Raw genomic sequence first — 21,654 nt, 5'->3', positions numbered from 1 at the left:
CCACACAGTGAGGCTGCAGCTGGGGATTCCTGCAGCAAGAACCTGTGGATTCCTGCCACAGTAATCCCAGGGGTGTCTGCACAGATGAGTTGTACTTGTTCGAGTGAATGATAGAGGTCTGGGGAGATCAGGATAGATGACTGTTCCTGGATACAATCATCCATCCCAAACCACAGGTAATCGTTCCATGTTCGAACACAGGTGGACAGATGGGTGGACAGGAGTGAGCTTGGCGTGGTGGATACTTTACAACACACACAGGGACCATGGGGAACAAAAGCAGCCCCCCTCCAGAAGGAAGGACAGTGTCAGCACCAATTCAGAGATGATTTGAGGATCTACAGCCGAGTGATACACAAATAAGATACATTTACGTTAGTAGTTCATGTACTTGAATGCATTTTTAGGATTTAGCTCCTGAGTTTAGTGTCACTTTAATCTGTCCTCCTGTTTGAGGGTTTCTGTGGTCTGGAACCCACAAGTTGTACATCTCTGGTGCTATTTATTAATGAGTGCAATATGCTGTAAAATAAAACAAATTCTTCTACTAGAGTGTGCAGTAAAATGTCATTAAACACAACTTTCCTCTTTTGTGTAGCTGAAACAGGCCAGAGCAACAGCCAATTTCAGGGCCGTGCATCAGAAGTGTGGTCTCAGTGGCAGAGCCAGCATCATAATCAACAGAGCAATGATCAACATTCCCATCAACAACCGGGCCAAGCTGAGGTGTTCCAGGTGCTGTACATCTACAACTTTATATTGATCAGTGTCTGTAGGCAATGTGCCAGATCAGTAAATAGACATCATTCAATGTGTGAGGCAGTAAATTAAGAGGGTGGATAATAATTGTTTTCTAATGCTTGCTGTAAATGCATAACTTGAGTCCTACAGCTACATTGTAAATGCTGCTCGATCCTACCTGCATAGGTTGCCCCAGTAGACCAAACTTCTACAGAACATTGTTCCAGGCCTGCATCACACGGTTCATGAAGACACACAATCAAATCAAGGACTTTGTCCTATAAGGGCTCAGTCACACTAGATGCAGTGCGTTCCGGCCCGATTTTGGCCGGAACGCACTGCCTCGCATTGCGGCCGGCTCACTTTTTAGTGGGGTAAATGTATTCCAGCCAAAATCGGGCCGGAACGCACTGCATCTAGTGTGACTGAGCCCTAAACACGCTTCTGCAGTAACTTAAAGGAGAATTAGTACTATGGGGAAAAGCCCTGACCCCATAGTTCTCCTTTAACACAACAGGGGACATGTGGGAGTTTTTTCTTTAAAATACTATGAAATGGTTGAAGTGATTAATTTGTACACATCAACTGAAGCCGTCACCAGAAGTAAAAACGTTGAAATCTCAAGTACGGGCTGTGTAAAAATACAGACTTTACATTCACATATTTAAAAGGTTTCATAGCAGAAGCTGGAAAACATCCACATGCCACCTAGCCAATACCTCCAGTCAGGTGTGCTTTCTGGTTACACAGAATGTCAACAGCATCATAACATATACGTAAACCAGTTATTTTCTGGGTGCTGCAGCTATATCATTTCCTTCATGTGTTTTTGGAGCAGTCATGTTCTAGGCAAATAATCGTCAGTATTTATGAGAGTATAAAAGGCTTCTTCACTGGTATGGGTCATATAATGTGTACTCCTGGAAATATGCCATTGGCAGTGGAACTTTTCTCAGGACTTACCACAAGCAGGTTAGTGTGATAGCTCTTGTCATTTAATTTTGTACACAGATGAGGATGAGAAAATGTTTTAAAGTTGGCTTGTCTCTGAAAAAGTTAATTTAATGTGTAAACATAAAATGTATTTATAGCCCAACCTTTTTTATTCAGTTTCATATAGAGTGGGGAAGAATGCGATCCCCTATCAGTTGCTTGTTGTTGTTTGTATACCCCTTGGGGAGATTCACCCTCTTTATGTGTCCTGTTGACCTCTGTAACCGGGACAGAAAGTGATGAGAAGTCCCAAATTGTATAGTTCTAGTTGTCACTAGAACAGTCTGTTAAATATTCATTGAAAGCGTTTTGTGGTGTTTGATCAATGTAAAGCTATAGCAAGCTCTGCTCGAGAGTCTGCTGGTTGATATCAGTTAGCATTGTTCCCAGATTTATTTGTAGACTACACTCCTCCACATGTTTTTTTTGCACTCCTAACACATTTTCTGTCCTAGGGTGACAACACTCCTACCCCATAGATATGGTAAGGTGAGTGAGCGTTGTCACCCTAAGACAGGAAGCGTGTTACTGGCAGAACCACCAGGTGAAAATAAAAAAAGCCTTAAAAAGGAAAACAAATGAAGCCACCATATATATGGACTGGTAAAGTTGCAATATATAAAAATGTTGGATTTCATCTTAGATAGATTTTTATGTGCTTGTGTAGAAGAACGTTTTAACAATATGAAGTGAAAAGTACATTCACTGTCTATTTATGAAATCCATTTTACTATGATTTGCTATCAAATTCTACTTTCTTGTGTCATGTTATACTATATAAAAATCTAGACTTAAGGTGCCCATACACCTTACAATTATCTGCAGATTTTCTGTGGTCAGATGGAAAAGGTGCAACAGATTGGCCCAGGTGGAGATTACTAAAATCTGCAGATAATTGTAAGGTGTATGGGCAGCTTTACAGGGAATCATTAGCCAAAACTTTTCTATTTTTGGAAACAGTAGGGAAGGAAGGACACGTGTCCCGGATCGCACAGGCCTGCACCAGCCCTTAGATTTCCTAGACTGAGCCTTTCATCATTGGTGACATATTGGGCAAGGGGTGAAAAGGGGATGTCGGGATGCAGATTCTCTCCTTTTACAACAATCATGTGGTTATAGCAGGCAGACCCTCAACTTAATACTTAGTTTAAGAAAGTTACTAAAATGATCAGTGTGTGTATGTCTAGAGATCAGAAGCTGGTAATAATACTCAACTGCCTTTGTTAAAATTCTTGCAATGCAGATAACTGACCAGTAGAAGCGTTTCTTTTCAACAATAATGAAGTTTTAATATATTGGTCTATAAAAAGATTGAGATTTGTAACTGGCTGTCACAATAATGATAAAACATAATAATTCATGTGTAAATCCTGTGTTTCCACAGGACATGCTCCCCATGTCTGGAGACCCAACTCAAGGAACTGGCAATTATAACATTGAAGACTTTGCAGACCTTGGGATGTTTCCACCTTTTTCCGAGTAAAGTTGTGGAAGAGCGCGGCCCTTCTGTGCGTTACTCATCTCCGCATTATAACGGCACTGAAAGACCGAAACCTCCAGACTTGTGTCTGTCGTCTGCACACCACAAACATCTGCACATCTGTCTCTCAGTTCTTCATGTATTCTCATCTCTGGCTTTCTGGAAAATGATTCTGAGCCCGGCATATCCTTCATTGCCTCAGACTCCAAGTCGCCCATATCTTTATTTTAGACTGCTCCCCTGACAGCAGAACATAAACAAGAGTTGGAAAGGAATGATGATGGATTGTTACAGAAAATGCTTTCATTCCTTATAGATGGAAAATAATCTCCATATAACGAAGGCTTATCACACTTCTTTTTATTTGACATCTCAATGTGCAAGGATCACTTGGCAACCTCCTCTCTATTATACAACAGCAGAAAACTATCCAAGATGATTTGTATTTGTCCTTCATCTGCCATGGCATCGTCAGACCCTTTATATAATGTCTTCTTCTGTCTTTGGAAACGCTGACTCTGCAGTGGACTGGGCAGCTTCTTTGTGGCTTTGTGTGATCAGTCTCACTTACTGTCAAGCTGTCATGTTAATGTGAACCGTATACATTGTGTATTTTGTACTACTACTGAATGTCCTGTACTAATATTAGATGCATAGTCTTACTATGCTGGGTTTTGCTAACGCCATTTCATTAAAAGTGATACCAGCTGTTTGTGTTGTGTGTAAATGATTCAGATACTAAAACAGGTTAGATAGTTGAAACCAGCCATTGTTGGGTAAGTACAGATGATAGCTACCGGTATATAAATATTATTTCTACTGTAGGGTAGTTCTGAGTTGAGGTCGTTTTGGCACAAAGCTCTCATGTAAATCCTGCAGTTCACTTCCAGGAAAATCTTTTACTAACCCTTGCAGTGAGGCTACCCCAGCACTGCAAGGGTTAGGAGCTCATTTGTGTTTATGGACAAAAATAACAACTCACCCGAAGCTCCAAGCCAGCCAGTTGTCACCGCACTCCCTCCAGCCTGTCTCCTCCTCTTCAGCAACATTGAAATGTTCCTCAGTGTCCTCACTTCTATACATTGTGGGTGGAATTTATCAAAACTGGAGCAGACAGAATATGGAGCAGATGCGCATGGCAACCAATCGGCTTCAATCTTCAGTTTGTTCAGTTAAGCTTTTGAAAATCAAAGAGAAAAGATGATAGGTTGCTACGAGCAACTGCTTCTGTCTGCTCCAGTTTTGATAAATTCCCCTCTGTGTATAGAACGTGATGATTTACAGGAACTTAGACCGCTGCAGAGGAGGGAGAGAGAGGCTGGAAGGAGCGGTCTAAGAAGAAGACTCTCGTAACTTTTTTTAACCTAGACAAAAACGAGCAATTAACCCTTGCAGTATGGGGGTAGACCCACTGCAAGGATTCATTTTAAAAAATCCTGGGGTTCATATTTAAAGGACCATTCAGAGAACACCTAGTATTTTTATCAATTAATAATAAGTATTTTTTAATTGGACAAGGAGCTGTGACATCACAGAACCACTGTTCATCCAATCAGAGAACACCTAGTATTCAATGATGAAACTATGAGATGTGTGGTGGTCAGTTTACAGACCAGCCCAGATTTTTTATGTTTTAAATAACTGGAGGTTAAATATTTCTACAGGTTAACTAGGAATCACCTATGATCACAACTTGACTTTTGTTGTCCACTTTTGTTTGTGCTTTGTTCCTGTATCAGGCCCTGTTGTGGTTTGATACCACCAAAAACTACAAATATCGAGACAGACCAGTTGTAAAGAAAGAGTTAACACTATAAACATTCTTGTATGAATGCGATGTATACAAGGAATGCATGTCTTGCATAATTTCACTGTTTGTTTTGGTCCTGACTAAGCCATTTTCAGATATATACAATGTGTCATCAGCTCATAATATATATTGGTCTTACATTAGACATCATATAAATAACAGGCAAGAAAAGAAAACAGCCAAAAATGAATGCAAAGAATGCCAAAAGATGGGATATGTTCACTGCCCAACCAGTAGCTGTGGCGATTCATAGCGGTTATGTTCATTTAGGCAAAGATTAGTCATGACATGAGGGCTAGTGGTCCAAGAGACATGTTTTCTATCTTCCTTACCAGAAAGGATCATTATGTGGTTCCGGATCCCTACTTAGGAAAATCTGGAACATTCAATGGTTTAACAGTACATGTTATTCTTAAATGGCTAGTGTCCTTTACTATGGTTTATGGACTAAAATAATTTAAAAAAGAAATACAAAAGTGCTGGAAAGGACCATTTTCTACACACATCCTGTTGTCATCTATCATATAGATCAGGGCTCAAAATTTCAAGTCCTGAGCTACTAGCCAGGCCTTAAGAGTTACTAGCCACCAGTTGCCCCACCTAACCCTGCCCCTGCCTTAACTCCGCCCCTAAACACACCCTCTTAAATAATCTCATGATAATTCTTATGCTTGTAAACCGCAGATTAGGGATTCCTGCTGCAGGAAAACGCAAGTTCCTGACGCAGGAATCCCTAATCACACCTGAAATATACTGTAGGTGTGACGGGGCAAAATATACACATACACTAAAGGTGTTCATACACCTGCCGATTATCGTACGATAATCGCGGGTGATCCCGCGATCGTACGGTAATCGGCAGGTGTATGGGCAGCGTGCGACCGTTTCTACTGTAAGGACGTACGACTTTTGTCTTCCGAGCACGCTGGAAAACCTGCCGAAAATCGTACAATTTTTGGCGGGTTGGTGGCGTGGTCGGAAGACGAATGCCGCACGGGCCGGTGTGCAAGTGCTCTTATTAACCCCCCCACACACATAATATACTCCTCCCTTATTAACCCCCCCCACACACACACACACACAAAATGATAATACACTCAACCTCCCCGAGCCCCCTCACCTGTTCACGTCTTTGCAGGGAGGAGGCTGTGAGCAGGATCGATCCCTAGTTATCTGCTGCAGACCTCACTAATCACACCCAGATAACCAGGGATCGATCCTCCTCACATACATCCTTTCAGCCGGATCTCAGAACTGTCAGAGCTCCGGTCGAAGGAAGCCAGAGCTGACAGGAGCTGCTCTGCGGTCTGCATCCGACACAGAGGCAGACCGTGGAGCTGCTCCCGCAAGTCAGGTACGCGGTCTGCGACCGTGTGCCTGACATGTCAGCTGGCTGCGGGCCACACAGTACCGGCTCGCAGGCTGGAGTCGACCTGTGGACCGGTACTTGGAGACCCAAATTTCGCCCTCACTTTATTTTTACTCGCCAAATGCGAGCAGGCGAGTGGAAATTTTGAGCCCTGATATAGACTGATAAATAGCTGCCTCTGCCCTCATGCCAATTGTAAATATGGCCATTTAATGTTATGAGAAGACTCACTGATCAATATGGAGGCCTAGGGAGGTGCCTAGCTTGACTTTTGAAGGAAAATTCAAGATTGGGATATAGTTGCACTGTCTATATCTCCAGATCTACAAAGCATTTTGACATGCATTTTTACTGAGGACAGCCTCCTGCTTTTACTGAGGGTATCATCCTGCAGTCTTCATATGCTCAGTCATATTGCCTAGGTTTGTGATGGGTTACTTAGGTAACTATAGATCACAACTTCCTGTCCGATCATATTGGTTTCCACATAACTGTGTAATAATGAGGATGGCTGTAGGCAGACACCTTCAGACACCAAGGGAAAGTGTATCACCAGTAGGATTTCCTTGGTCAATATACTGGTACACCAATATAAGGCTGACACCAATATCAGAATGGGCACACAAATTCATGGACAGACATGGTTTCCACATAACTGGGTAATAATGAGGACAGCTGTAGGCACCTTCAACCACTAAGGGAAAGTGTATTAACAGTAGGATTTCCTTGGCCAATATACTGGTACACCATGATAAGGCTGACACCAATATCGTCATGGACACACAAATTCATGGACAAACATGGCAATCAGAAGCATATACAGTATATATCTATACAGTATACCGTTCTTAGAAGAAATATGCTCTTGTCCTGCTGCCATTAAATGTGATCTGTGACCTTCGCAACAATATGTTGTAGGGATGCACCGATACCTATACTAGTATCGGTATCGGTGCCGATACCAAGTATTTGGGTGAGTACTCGCCCAAATGCTCCGATACCTAGCACGAGTACTTCCTGTATCAGGAAACCGGGCTGTGCATCATTACACGCTGCCCGGTTTCCTGATTGGCCAGGAAACTGCTCAATGCTCTCTCGTCACTTGTGATGAGAGAGCATGGAGCCGACTTCCCGGCAAATCAGGAAGCCGGGTAGCGTGCAATGACGCGCTGCCCGGCTTCCCGATTGGTCAGGAAGCTAGCAAATCCGGAAGCCGGGCGCTGTGTAATGACGCAGCGCCCGGCATTCTGATTGGCCAGGAAGCCAGCGTCATGCTCCCTCGTCATCTCATGAATCATAATATTAAGAAAGTGACCTTAAAGCATTAGTTTGTATTGCTTTAGAAAAAATGTGACCTGTCCCTTTAAGAAAAAGTATCGGTAATTGGTATCTGCGAGTACTTGATCAAAAGTATCGGTACTCGGTCTTAAAAAAGTGGTATCGGTGCATCCCTAATATGTTGTATTGACGTACATTCATTGGCCATTTATAAACTACATTTTTCCATGTTGTGCCAGTTTATACTCTTCAAAGGTTCTCATAACAGGTAAAACCCAAGCAGACATACTGAGCGTGATTTACTTAAGGCATTGATAATGTTCAAACAATACATTATGTAAATATTCAGTTATCCAATCATGTGCAGATAAACAAGGATTTTCTCTTCACATGACTGGATAACTGAAGTGAATCTTCGGACAATTTATTTTGTGAACATTCTCAAATCCTTTAGTAAATTAGTCTCACTGTCTTCTCAGAAGGACTATTTTAAATTATACTAAAGAAACACAAATGGTTAAATACATTTTTTATGAGAAAGTGTGAAGGGTAAAAAAAATTGTCTCCCTCATTACCTTTGGCATTGACTAATGGCATCTGATTGCCAATTTCTCTCCATAATTATACTGTATTCATCAATCACATTGTATGCTCAGCTTGTTTCAACTCCAAAAGGTGCCATTCATGTATGTGGAATACTAATACATCTATCAGTGAAAAACATTCATTTCCTGCTCAACAGGTTGTTATTTTCTGACCAGTCATTTTATGCTCATTGGTCAACAATTAAATAATAAGATGTTCTAACATGTCATACTGGGCAGTAAAACAGAATGTTCTATCTACATGTTGCATCACCTTGTTACTACTAAATTAATTTAAACAGTATTATCCAAGTATATACTAATCAGAATCCGTGCCAGATCATTTTAAGCCTAATATTGTTCAAAAATCGTTCAAGCAGTTGAAGGTCCAACCAGAATTAGGAGGACAATGCCAAAGGTTTTCCAAGATAGAGTTTTTGTGATACAATAAAGGGTCCAACCAACAGGGTGTAAATAGTGGCAAGCATGAAAACTGAATCTTTGGTGGAGTTATTGTCAGTAGTACAGATGAGCAAATCAGGCAAAGTTCAGTTCTCAGGAGGTTCTGTGAACCCAGCGAAAAGTCTACAAAACCTGAATATACTGTAGAGCCGAATTCTATCAAAGTCTATGGAAGCCTCATCATGTAATTATTTTCTGAAAGCAACAACCACACATTACCAAATAGGCAATGTACACAACGCACAGCGGCTACAACTCCACAACAGGTGAGGGGAAAAATTTTACAGGTCAAAGATGAAAAAAGTGTACCTATTTGCTGCAATAGTAGAAAACATGACAAGAACACAATGGGGGACACAAACCAATGCAAGGAAAATAACTGTTCAGTAGGGAGAGGGCCCTTTAATAGCATGCTTCCGGGATGCCTTAGATCTGCACTTGAAGTTACAGGACAGTACGAGTGAAACCTTGAAAAGTGATAATAAAGTCAAAAGGGTTTTAAGCTATTCTGAATGCTGATTAAATCACCTACAATGGATGTTGCTCCTTGATGTTGAAAAGTTTCAGTTTCCTTCAGAATTATTATTGTTGTTATACAGGATTTATATAGCGCCAATAGTTTGCGCAGCGCTTTACCATATAAGGAAGACATTACAGTCACAATACAATTCAACACAAGATGGTAAGGCGGGCCCTGCCCGTGAGGGCTTACAATCTCAGCTGGTCCTCTGAGCACTGGCCCTAATATCCTGTTTTAGGGTGGCTCCTTTCTCAAGCAGAGTTCTGTGCAGTCACCCTTGTGTGTGCTAATAAGCTGTGCTTGTCCCTAGAAACATACAGATGCAGCAAATCAAGCTACTCCCCTCCCCCTGGCCCCCTCTCCTCCCTGCTACAAGCCAGTAGATGAACAGTTGCTGGAGACTGCTCTGTCTCTTGTAATCTTGTACTGGACAGCAAGTTCAGGGAAGCTGAGCTGAGAGACTTGGAAGCAGCTGTTCCGAAACATGATTATTATAAGTGTTTGGTCAAAAATATAAAGAAATACTTTGCTGGGCGATGTATATTTGTTTGATTTGAATGCATTATTGAAAATAAGGTTTGAGAGTTTAATACTATTTTAACCAAATTTGATCACGAAAATAATTGGTCAACAATTTTACTGAGGATCCATGGCCTGTTTGCTTACATACAGCAGCCGGCTGAGGATCTGCCATTTTGTGATGGGTGAACATTATCAGGAAGCGTGTTGATGGGTCAACATCATTGTGTGGCGGGTCGTGGTGGTGGCAGGTCATCACGATTGACAAGGATCTACAATGCAAGACAATGTGAGTGACGTTGGATTTACATTGGGGACATTGTTCACACTTTGTGTTTGTTTTTCTTACATTTCATTCTTTGTGGTAATGGGGAAGGGGTACTCATTCCCCTGGGGGGTGACGGATATCTGGGGGAACCTATATTATAAAGATAATGTCCCACACATCATCTTGCAGAGAAGAGCCCTTGTTCCCTCAACATGGGGACAAAGTGCATTACAAGTTCTACCACATTTTACAGATATACAGTCATGTAAAAAAAAAAAAAAATGTTCACTCTTTTTTAAAACTTATATGAACAGGCAAACATTAGATCTTGATTCTAAAAGTGTCTACAGGTAAAGGTGGTATACTTGAACAAATGACACATAAAACTGACAGGGTGTATCAATTTTCATGATGCAGATTTGTATAATGGAAATAATAGGTACACCCATACATTGATCACCACTTTAAATCCAGAAAATGACAATCTGGTGTTCTAAATTAGGTGCCGTTTATTAGAACCTCCTTATAGAGTATGCAGATGGAACCTGTCTTTTCTAGACCTCAGACATCTAAGGTCTGGTGTTCTCTTTGCAGTATTTGTGTGCGGTGTCATAATGCCAAAAACAAAAAAGCTCCCTGAGGCCCTCAGAAAGAAGGTTGTGTATGCATGTGAGCCTAGCAAAGGATTTGAAAAGATTAACAAAGTATTTGAAATCAATCATTTAACTGTAAGGAAACAAATCTACAAGTGGTGTAGATTTGAAACAACTGTTCATTTGTTCAGTTCTGGCCAGGCCAGCAAATTCAACCAAAGAGCTGACCATTTGATGCTAAAAGAAGTCTCCAAGAAGCCAAAATGTCTTCATGCGGGGGTTCAGTTAAGTCTCACAACTGCTGGGGTCAAAGTGCATGCAATCAGAAAGAAATTGTACCAATTCAACCTGCAAGAAGTGTGCTCAGAAAAATCCTTTTCTGTCCCAAAAAAAACATCGGAGCAAGATTACAGTTTGCCATATAGGCAAAGACCAGGCCTTGTGGAACAATGTGCTGAAGAATGATCAAGATTCTTGATGAAGATTGATGGATCAAATAGTTGTTTGGTGACATTACCATTAGACTTGCTTGCCAAAGACAAACCAAAGACAGAAGAACTTCAACAAGATACCAATATGAACAATATTCAGCTTGAAAACACAAAATTATGAGACTTGGACCTTGATCAGCATATACGGTACATGGATACTACTGCTTAAATTCAGTTAGTGTTATAAAATGATGCAACATGTAGATAGAACATTCTGTTTTGCTACCCAGTATGACGTGTTAGAACATCTTATTATTTTAATTGTTGACCAAAGACCATAAACTGAGCGGTCAGATAATAACTCGTTGAGCAGGAAATCAGTGTCTTTATTGAGTGATGTAGTGGTGTTTTACATACATGAATGGCACCTTTTGGGGTTGAAACAAGCTTAACATACAATTTGATTGATGAATACAGTATATATATGGAGAGCAATTGGCAAATAAATGACATTGGTCAATGTCAGAAGTAATAAGAGAGCCATTTTTTTACCTTTCACATTTTCTAAAAAAAAAAGCAAGACGCTGGAAATGTTATGGCTTCTGCTTCGGGGCCTGATCAGCTCACAGTCATCTATACATTCTGCATCATATCACAGTGTTCTTGATGAGAATTTGAAGCCATCTGTCTAAACCTTGACGTTGGACCCGAAATTAGTCTTTCAACTTGATATTGACCTGAAGCACACTAGCAAATCCACCAAGCAATGGATCAAGAAGAAGTAAAGAAGGGTTATGGGTTGCCCTACACAAATACCTGATTTGTATTGTAGGGTTGCAAAGAAACCGGTTTTTCGGTATAGAGTACGAGTACCGATATCTATCTACCTGTACTTCCGCTAGCATGGAGCCGGCTTCCTGGCCAATCAGGAAGCTGGGTAACGTGTCATTACCCACCGCCTCCGTCTTCTTGATTGCCCAGGAAGCCGGCTACCTGCTATTTGACCCGCTGCATGCTGACTGGCCAGGCTTCCCAGTCAATCAGCAAGTCGGCCAAACAAAACAAATGTGGTTGAAACGCAGCGCAAAACAGCTTCCCAGGCAATCAGGAAGCCGGCAGTGGCTAATGAGTCTTCCCGGCCAATCAGGAAGCCGGGCAGCGAGACATTACCCACCGCCCGGCTTCCTGATTGGCTGGGAAGCCGGCTCCATATTCCCTCGTGGCACTGCTGGTCAGAGGAAATCTCCCTCTGACTGGAAGTTCCAGTATCGGGGGTAAGTATCGGAGCATACTCGTACTTGCCCAAATACTCAGTATCTGCACCGTTACTAGTATCCCTCCCATGGTGCTATGTGCGAGCTATGGTCTGGTGTCTGATGGGTATAAACTGAACTGGATTAGGTCATGCAAGATCAACGTTGTATGGAAAGAGATAAGCGATATTCTTTATAAGTTATAGTGTGTTCTGTTTTGCTCTGCGTTTCTACCACATTTGTTTTCCACATTATTTTACATTTTTGTGGTAACAAATTCGCTACTAAAAACTTGAACATTGTTCCACTATTTTTATTTGTCCACAAAAAAGGAACAGAAAATGCAATGGAAAACGGGAATAGAATTACATGAGAGGATCATATATTGTGCTGTTTGCCAAAAGGTAAGAATAATGCCATACCGTACATAGCAATGGTCACATTTAACTGTCTTGTGGAAAGCCTTAGGAAATGGTTTCCCGAAACATGATGGATGAAGACTACGTGTTTCCACACATTTCCTTTCCTACAACATTTGTAGAATACACTTCCTCTTTTTATTTGAATGTGCTTCACGGCATCACAGATTAAAGTGTATGTAAACCCTAACAGTGAACGTCTCTTATTTGCTCCCTTTTGGTCTGTTAAATATACCATTGAAAGTGTTTTGTAATATCTATTTGATAAGCTAAAAAAAATGCCCGTTGATCCTGCCAGAAATCTTGTGAGTGATAACTTCCTGTGCTCTCTGCCTCTGCTGTCTATTAGCAGTTACATTATTTCCAGTTATCTTTGTTGACTACAAAACACCTCCTCCATGTGTTATGGAGAGGAGTAGAGGGGAGGTGTTCTGTAGACCTGTCCTACAGTGACAACCCTGCTCCTCCATAGATACTTACCGTAGATGTTACTGTCAGGATTACCAGGTGAAAATAAATGTAAAAAAAAAGACCTGAAAAAAACCAATACAGTCATCTTATCCAAGAACTGGTAAGCTGCAATACAGTAAACTCCCCGTTATCCGGCATCCACAGGGATTGGTAGATTCCAGATAATGTCGTTTCTGGTTGCTTGGGAGTTTTACTTACTTTTAAATATAGGTGTAACTAATGCCATACCCCATACTATACTATACTATACAATAACAAACTCTGTATTGACTTCATATTAATACTGAAATGCAGTAATCAAAGCAAATTAAGACAAATAGATCATTTCCAGGATAGTAAATGCCGCACATCAGCAGAACAGTGAGTACACAGGGGATTTTTTTGTTCTGGTTAGTTGAATACCGGATAACAGAGAGTTTACTGTATATAGAATTTTTTATATTGGGTTTAGATACACTTTAAAGAAGAGCTCCAGGCAAATACAATCTTAACCTTTACAATGAGGCTACCCCTGCACTGCAAGGGTTAAGTGTTCATATTATCCAGGGAGTTAAAATAATAGTGTTGTACTCACCCAAACCACAATCCCAGCTGGCTGCTAGACCGGTCCCTTCAGCCTCACTTGCCCTCATCTCCCGAGGTCTAAGATCCAGTGAGTCATCACATCTAATACAGTGTATGGGATGTGAGGACACCGAAGGACTTTAGGGGAACGTGAGAATCCCCTCAGAGATTTGTGTCTGCATCCCTATAACAGAGTTTCCCTTACCTCCTGTCTGGTAAAACCGTTGTCAGCAGGACATAAAGTTAGGAGAAACCCCTCTAACCGGTAGCATGTTTTAAAATCATGCATGTAGTCTCGGCCTAACTGTATTATTTTTCAGAATGTCACTAATGTGATACAGAAGATTGATACCACAGAACATTCAAATTGCTTCACCCAAGCTCAATGGTTGCCAAGCTGCTTTAGATGTGGTCAATGACTCAAGGATCCAATGGGCCACATATTACAATGTTTATTTTGGTGGAACAGTGAGTGACAGTAATAAGCCTGCCATCTGTGATATGCATTTATATGGTCATCATAACTGGTAATATGTGATCAGCATATTTAAAGGGTTTCTAAACCCTCACGTTTTTTTGCATATATCTACTGCTAGGAAGCAGTAGATATATGCAAAAAGTTTTTTTTTTTTAGTATCGATTTAAAAGCGGTTTAAACTTACCTGTGTCTTTGCGCCGTGCTCTCGTCCGAAAATCCGAAACTGCTCGGGCGGCTGCAAAGCATCTTGGGGCGGGCGCGTGCGCAGTTCAGATTTTTGGCCGGCAGACGAGGAGAGACACAAGGTAAATCTATGGACGCGTGCACCCGCATGCAGACACTGTGGGACAGGAAGTGCCAGCAAGGACAGAGGAGTCAGCGCTGGATCGGAGACCCGCCGCACCGCTGGAGAGAAGGCTGAAAACGACAGGAAAGAAGAAGATCGGATTAAGAGACATCATTTAGGGTAAGTGTTTTAATTAACATTGGGGGGAGGGAAAAAAAATTTGACTTTAATGTCACTTTAAACTTTTGTAGTGCTTTTATGTTCACGAAGTATTGATATCGTAGTTCCAGGAATACCTGTTAGATTGCAGATTGCAGACTTTCACTTCAGTATGAAATTAGAAGGATTCGATGGCCAACAAAGAGCCGGGCCTTGGCCATGCTTGCTAAGCCTAGAGGGTCACACTAGAAGACTTGCCAGGCCTCAGTTACATTTTACTACTCTAGATCACAATTTTACTGAGGTCTTACTGTAAACTCAATTAGTTCTAATTATTCTCATATGCCTATGCTCCCTCAACAACAAGATAATGGAAAATTATTTGTTTTTTTTGTCTTCATTTACATATTTGGACATGGAACAATTGCACAGTTCTAATCGTTTTTCCAGCAATAGGAAAACTTTCGCCGCAAGTATTATGGTGATGTGTTTCCTTGGCGATGCCCACAAGCTAAGTACATAGGAATGTGTGATTTTATGCCATTCAAGTGCCACCAGCCAGATACATTCCCTTTCTGTGCTTGAACTGAGTGTGATATAGTCATTAAGGAGACTTTTTCTAGTGCCAGTCTTGTACCCACCAAGATGGGTGTTAACATTTTCCATGGCAGTTGTAAGCAAAATCCCATCCACACTCTTAAACAGTTAGAAAAATTGAATGTTCCCATTATGTGAAGTTTTCATAAATTGTTTTACATAGAACATTACAGTATATTTTAGCCTCTAAATCCAAAAGAGGGGTTGTTTTTGAGAATACAAAAACTTGAGATGACTGTGGCATAAAAATACAAAGGTAGGTGTAGTTTTATTGTTTCCTTTAAAATCAGCAATGTTGAAGGGTTAGAACTTAGCATTGCTTCTGGTAGGGAACAGGAATCAGACATGGGACCATACAAAGGAGCAATATACTGTAGAATGAACATCAAATAAAGAGACAGACACTGTAACAAGTGCAATGGGCTAACATGGTCATGTCATTTATTTAAGGGGTAAGTCAAAGCTATAATAATGTCAGGGAACCAGGGGTGTCACCTCCCCGCAGGGTCAGCGGGCACGGCGCAGGGTACGGGTCTCCCTCCGGCCTGGCAGAACCACTGGCGCCCGGATTGCAGGTGCGCATGCGCGAGTCGTGCGGCAGGTGCGCATGCGCAGTACGCAGGCTGCGTGCACATCCCCAGGAGCACGTGCATAGTGTGCCTGCACCTGTTTAGACCTCAGGTGTGGACCTAGCTGGGGGAGGTTCCCGTACACACCCATACCACCTCTCGCCTGCCATTGGCTCTCGTGGAGAGAAGCCTCCTGGCTGCCTCGGTGACAGGGGGGGGGGGACTTACACCCCCTGGCTATAAAAACATGGCCAGAGCTCTGGCTTGTTGCTGAGTTATCTCATCCTGTGGTGTGATTTCCTAGCTCCCCGTACATGTGCCTTGCTTTCTTTCCTGACCCCCTTTATCTGGACCTCCTGTTGCCAACCCTGAACTGCCTTTCGCCCCTGAACCTTTGCTGCCTGCCTCGACTCGGATTGGACTTGACTTCTCTTTGGATTAACCCTTTTGTACCTCTGCCTTCGGATGCTTCAGGCCATTTCCTGCCAGTGAGTTCCACTTAGTTTTTCTGCCAAACCATTGGCACTCCTGACAAATAAACATGAAATAACCTCATAAAATAATAGGCCTATCCATAAAAGGCACAGACCAACCATAAACCATCCAAGATACTAATATTACATTGTCCATCCAGAACTAGACTGGATGACTACCCCTCACTAAAGAAATACCGTGACAAGAAAAAGGGGGTGGGAGCAGCAGTCCAGTCACTCCTCAGATGGCGGCTCCATTCTCTTCAGGCTTCTGCTGAATGCTAATTATAAGTTGCAGCTACCTCCAAAAGAGCCCAATAAGTGCTCTGTTTGGGGTGAAATTGCACCATCTTCAAAAGCAACCCGCAAGAAGGAGAGGGAGGGGAGCAACAGCAGAGCACCCTTTGCGCTATCCCATGAGGTCCCCACTGAGTGCTATGGACCCTATTGTGATAAGCATGAAGAACCACAAATCGATTCTACCAGAGGTTAACTTATTCCAGGAGCGGCATCCATTTTTATTTTGTACCGTATATATTTTTAAGTAATTCCCACAAAAGCTGTCCTAATGGTGACATGAGGCAACAGGATAGTGAATCCTTTTCGGTTTAAACCAAAACACTCTCTATGATAGTCCATGTTATTCTCTTACATCCCTTCTTTAAATAGCCAAAAATGAATAGACAAGATGGACATATGAATGATAACCACATGTCCACAGACATGTATATGTAACGTGTGAATCTACTGGGTGCTGCTCTATGTAGTCCTATGAGGAACACTGATAAGCCAAAGATAATTTTTAAAGTCCAACACGGAATTAACTTATACTTAAAACATTCCTTTTTCACTCATCAAAAACTTCCACTATTCAGTGCATGCTGGTCACCCTGTAGTAGAGAGTGATGGAAAGCCATGACTTGGTGGTATACCTTCAGCAGGCCCACACAGCTGCTATGGTATCTGGGGTAAGTGGGAGTCCCATAAGGGGGATTGATTAGGAAAACTAAACTGTAAGCTTTTCAGGATCGTCTAGTCACAGACTCTCTCTGTGCAGTATGAAGTATTTTCTTATCTATCTTAGCAGTGTAGATTTATTGCTCTCTAAACTTCTGCTACAGATGATAATGAACCCTTTATGTCTAATGCAGTCACAAATCTCAGATTTTCACCTCTGATAAAACCTTATAGCAGGACTGAGGTTTGTGGGGCTACAAAAAAGATTAATGAGGCTAGAGTTTAAAGAAGTTTGTTTTAGGGTTGAAGTGTGTGCATGAGCATTATTTATTTTATCATAATATAAAATATAATTATGGGTATTATTAGTGCTACTATAACGTTCCCACCCACCCCTGCCCTGCTCCCTAGTAGTGTACTGACTATGTGTACTGACTCTTTGATATTTACTTCATGTTAAGATCAGTGACAAGTTGTCAGAGTTGATGCTGCCAGCCACTAGAGAGTTAGCCAGAGGGCCCCAAAGTTTTTCTATGGGGCCTCGTGATTTGTAGTTACACCCCTCATGGTGCCATCATCTGTTGTTGTACTGAAGCATGCTTGGAGCTGTAGTGGGTTTATCTGACAATAAGCTGAACCTGTGGTAGGAGTAAGTTTTTGGGTGGTTGGCACCATCAGACTATTTAGTAGGCGAGATTAATAACAAGCTGGATGAATGTATTTTCTAGCGTTACGATCAGATAATTGGTAAATCACATCTGGTTGTGTTTTCATTGCTGTATGAAAATGAAGATTTTACATAGACTGCTGATCCTGAACAACACAGACGATGGGATTTTCTGTAACAGTGCTGTTTATCCCCGGTTACCTCCCACCTTTTCACCTGTTTGGTGATTGCGAGACAGCATGTGGGGCCAAAGATCCAGCCATCTTTGTGAACATGAAAATACCTCCAACCTCCCTGAGGAAGCACATACAGTTGTGAAACGCGTCGGAGATGGGGCCCACAGTGGATCATACAACTATTACAGAAATCAGGACTCAAGGAGTCCATGTTATATTAATGAATTATATATATATATGTACACATGTATGGGCACCAAAAGGAGGTAGCTTGATTTCAATGTAACATTGTATCATGTCAATTACATTTTAATTGTAACCAAGTCTTTATGTATTAAATATACGTTTATACAAAACCATGTATGTTTGATGGACGTTTTGTATGGTTTGGACACTTTTAAAGCCCCGCTTTTCTTTTCTTGTATACAATTCTAATTGGGGGTGTGGTGCCCATCCCTAATGGTTCAATTCAATTCCTATGCTTTAGATTTTACATATTAGCTGAATTTACCCAATACTTTTTACTATTAATATGTAAATTTCAATTCAGAAAGATTATTCACAGGCTATGGTTCTGTAATATAATACTACTCTCTGAGTTTAATAATAATGCCACCATTAAAAATTCAACGTACAGTAGAGAATATAAGATTGCATTTATCTTTCAGAAATCCTTCCTCCGACATTGCTGGATGGGCACAGGTTTCGTGGTTGACTTCTTGATACTTTAGGTCTTCCACATTTTTACGATGGTGTCAGGATGTGGTATACTTGGTGCTGCGTTACCTTGAGATAAGAATAAAGATGCAAAAGCAAACACCCCATTCAATTTATTTAGCTGTAACTTCTTCAAAGTCAATGGTAATTTAAGGGTCTCTATGTTCAAGAACTAAACATAAATATGTATTTCTATATTGAATTTCCATACATTTTATTCCACTCCTAATAACCATCAGGGCCGGATTTTGTCGGCCCCGGTAACCGCTGAGGCGTTGAGGGACTTCTACGGCATTTTAGATTCTCCGCTTCGCCAGGGAACACAGCTGCTGATGTTAGTGGGGGAAAGAAAGGAGAGGGACTGGCCCCCCTGTTGGCCCCCGGTAACCGCTGAGGCGTCGAAGGACTCCTACGACATTTTAGATTCTCCGCTTCGCCAGGAAACACAGCTGCTGATGTTAGTGGAGGATGTCATGTGGCACTGAAGCGCTGAGAGTAGGAGCCTGTTCTGTGTGAAGGTGTGACGCTGAGGAGAGTGGTAAGCAAACGTTGAGAGGTGGTGTTAGTGTGGAGGCAGATGCATCCTTGTTTGTGGCAAATTCATCTTTTACACCCCAACACTGCTCAGCAGTTATATCAGCTACGCAGTGTTGGGCCGCTATAGATGAATTTGTCACACACAAGGAGGCACCTTGCACACTGTGAAGCAGGTGGTGGTGGGGGGGCTTTTGTGGTTTTTTGCACCTGGGGCCCTGAAGTTTTTAGTTACACCTCTGGTCTGAACAATGTAACATTATCATTGCTTACTGGAGGCAGTGCATGATGGGATATGAAGTCTTGAGAAATTGAGATGCATCACATCAAGCAGCAGGGAAAGAGATGCAAAGCACACTGGGAAATCTGTTGGAAGTTATGGGCAGACAGAAGGCAGCACTCACTACACAAAAAGGATTTTGTTTTAAGTAAGCTTTGATTGCATTATCAAAAACAACTCTACTATGTATTCATATTACAATGCTGATGTTATAACAGGAGAGTATATACTGTAGAACTTCTTTATATTAGAAAAATAAGAAAAATTAGGAAATCAGGGATTGGGGGAAGAAGTGTAAGAAGTGATGTGTGGGGGGTGATGACTACCTTCCTAAACGCTTATCCCTGTCTTTAATATATTCTGAATCACCGATCTAGAACCGATATGCGGATCTGGAAATGCAATGTAAAGTTAATACTCCCGATCCTGATTTCTGGTCAGTAAAACATGACTACCAGGCAACTAGCATTTTTTAAAGGAAAGGCCAACAATGGCAGCCTTCATGTTCTTCCATGACAGCTTTTCTTTGATTTGTGAGGCTCTGTGAGCCGTTCCAGATGGAGATAATATAATGATTCATGAGAAATAAAATGTGCTGTGGTTAAATAGCTATTTCATATCAGTAAAATGAATGTTCTGATGAGAAAATGATTATTAAATAAATGAATAAATGCAGTTAAAATAACTCATCCATCTTAAAGAATTGACTGAATCTAGAATCTCTTTCACTCTGAGGGATGAAATGACAGATAGAGAAGAGCAGTTCCTTTTATCTGTACATTCTCTAACTGCTCAATACTGGCAGCTGATAGCTGGTATAGACAAGTGTCAGAGGACTGTGAACTGACAGCAGCAATCTATGTTCTCCCCATTCTGTGATATGTCTTATATTCAGCTCATATTTTTCAAGTACAAGTCACAAAATGAAAGCAAGTGTCTGAAACATGTAAAAATGATAGCAGAAAAACAGACAGTTATAGTTTACCTTTGGGATCACTTTTCATCTTACACCTATATTCAGGCTACAACATGAAATATGGTCACATTGCGGGATCTGTGGATGGAGAAACTCCAAATGCCATTATCCACTGTGGCAGAAGGACTTGTAGTTTTTTCATGGAATACAAGTGCAGTGATATCAATGCACTTGTAGACCAAACACTCTTTCCATGTTACTGAATGTCCATACCTCAGTATGAACATGGATGTAAGAAAGAATCTGCAGGACCCAGAGCATTGCACCTGCGATCCACTGTTTGAAGATGCAATGCTTTACTGACTCCAATCCTTATATGAAGAAGCGTGGATTTATTATTTTTTTAGGAAAAAGAAAATCTTGGTTATCGACTCAGCAAACTCCTCCTATTTTTAGCTATTTTAAAAAATAACCACTATCTGCATCCTGTATCCCCACAGAGGGGATTTTAAGGGTTTTGAGTCAAATTGCATTTTTTTTTAATCTCTTTTTTCCCCCCAAAAAAGTTGACTTTCCCTTTAAGTACAGGCTAGTTGCCCATATGGGGTGGAAAAGCTTTTACATCAATGTGTGTATTCACTGAGGCAGTGTAAAGCGCACTGTTGTTGGTGTTGAAAGCATCTCATATACAGTTTGACTACAAAAAAATGAAATTTGATTGATATCTGTGCCCTTTGCATTGCCCTAATGAAGAAGCCCCCGCATTTTAGCACAGGGAATTGGAGAGTAAGCACATATCTATATCATGACAGCTTTTTGGGATGGTTATAAAAACATAAATAAAAGCAGAGTGTTCGGCAAAGCAAAATATGCTCTGCCAGTAAATATGAATCATCATTGAGCATGATGAGCTGTGAAATCCAGTTAACCAGATGGCCAGTTTAGGCCAAAAGAATCCAGCAGCTAGAATTTTTATATGTGCCTGAAAGAGAAGCAAATTGCCAAGTGACATTATTAATGCAGGTAGAATGTTTATAAGGCCTCTTTCACTTGGGCTGACTATGGGGAAACTAATGTAGACGGACATGTG

The 21,654-nt window shown here is 41.3% G+C and overlaps 1 protein-coding gene across 4 annotated transcripts in view; it reads left to right on the top strand.

Annotated features, from left to right (window-relative positions):
• ARNT2 (aryl hydrocarbon receptor nuclear translocator 2) overlaps nt 1-3,923 on the top strand; it is a 90,954-nt gene extending 87,031 nt beyond the window's left edge. For all 4 annotated transcript variants that reach the window (XM_018571875.1, XM_018571860.1, XM_018571851.1 and 1 more), the window contains 2 exons: nt 599-735; nt 3,119-3,923. In XM_018571875.1, coding sequence (XP_018427377.1) covers nt 599-735; nt 3,119-3,217 — 236 coding nt within the window. In that variant the 3' untranslated portion in view covers nt 3,218-3,923. The remainder of the gene's footprint in view (nt 1-598; nt 736-3,118) is intronic.
• The last annotated feature ends 17,731 nt before the right edge of the window (nt 3,924-21,654 follow it).

The sequence above is a fragment of the Nanorana parkeri genome, unplaced genomic scaffold, assembly GCF_000935625.1.
Source record: "Nanorana parkeri isolate BGI_ZX_2015 unplaced genomic scaffold, ASM93562v1 scaffold42, whole genome shotgun sequence".
NCBI lineage: Eukaryota > Metazoa > Chordata > Amphibia > Anura > Dicroglossidae > Nanorana > Nanorana parkeri.
This window is presented reverse-complemented; position numbering and strand designations above follow the sequence as displayed.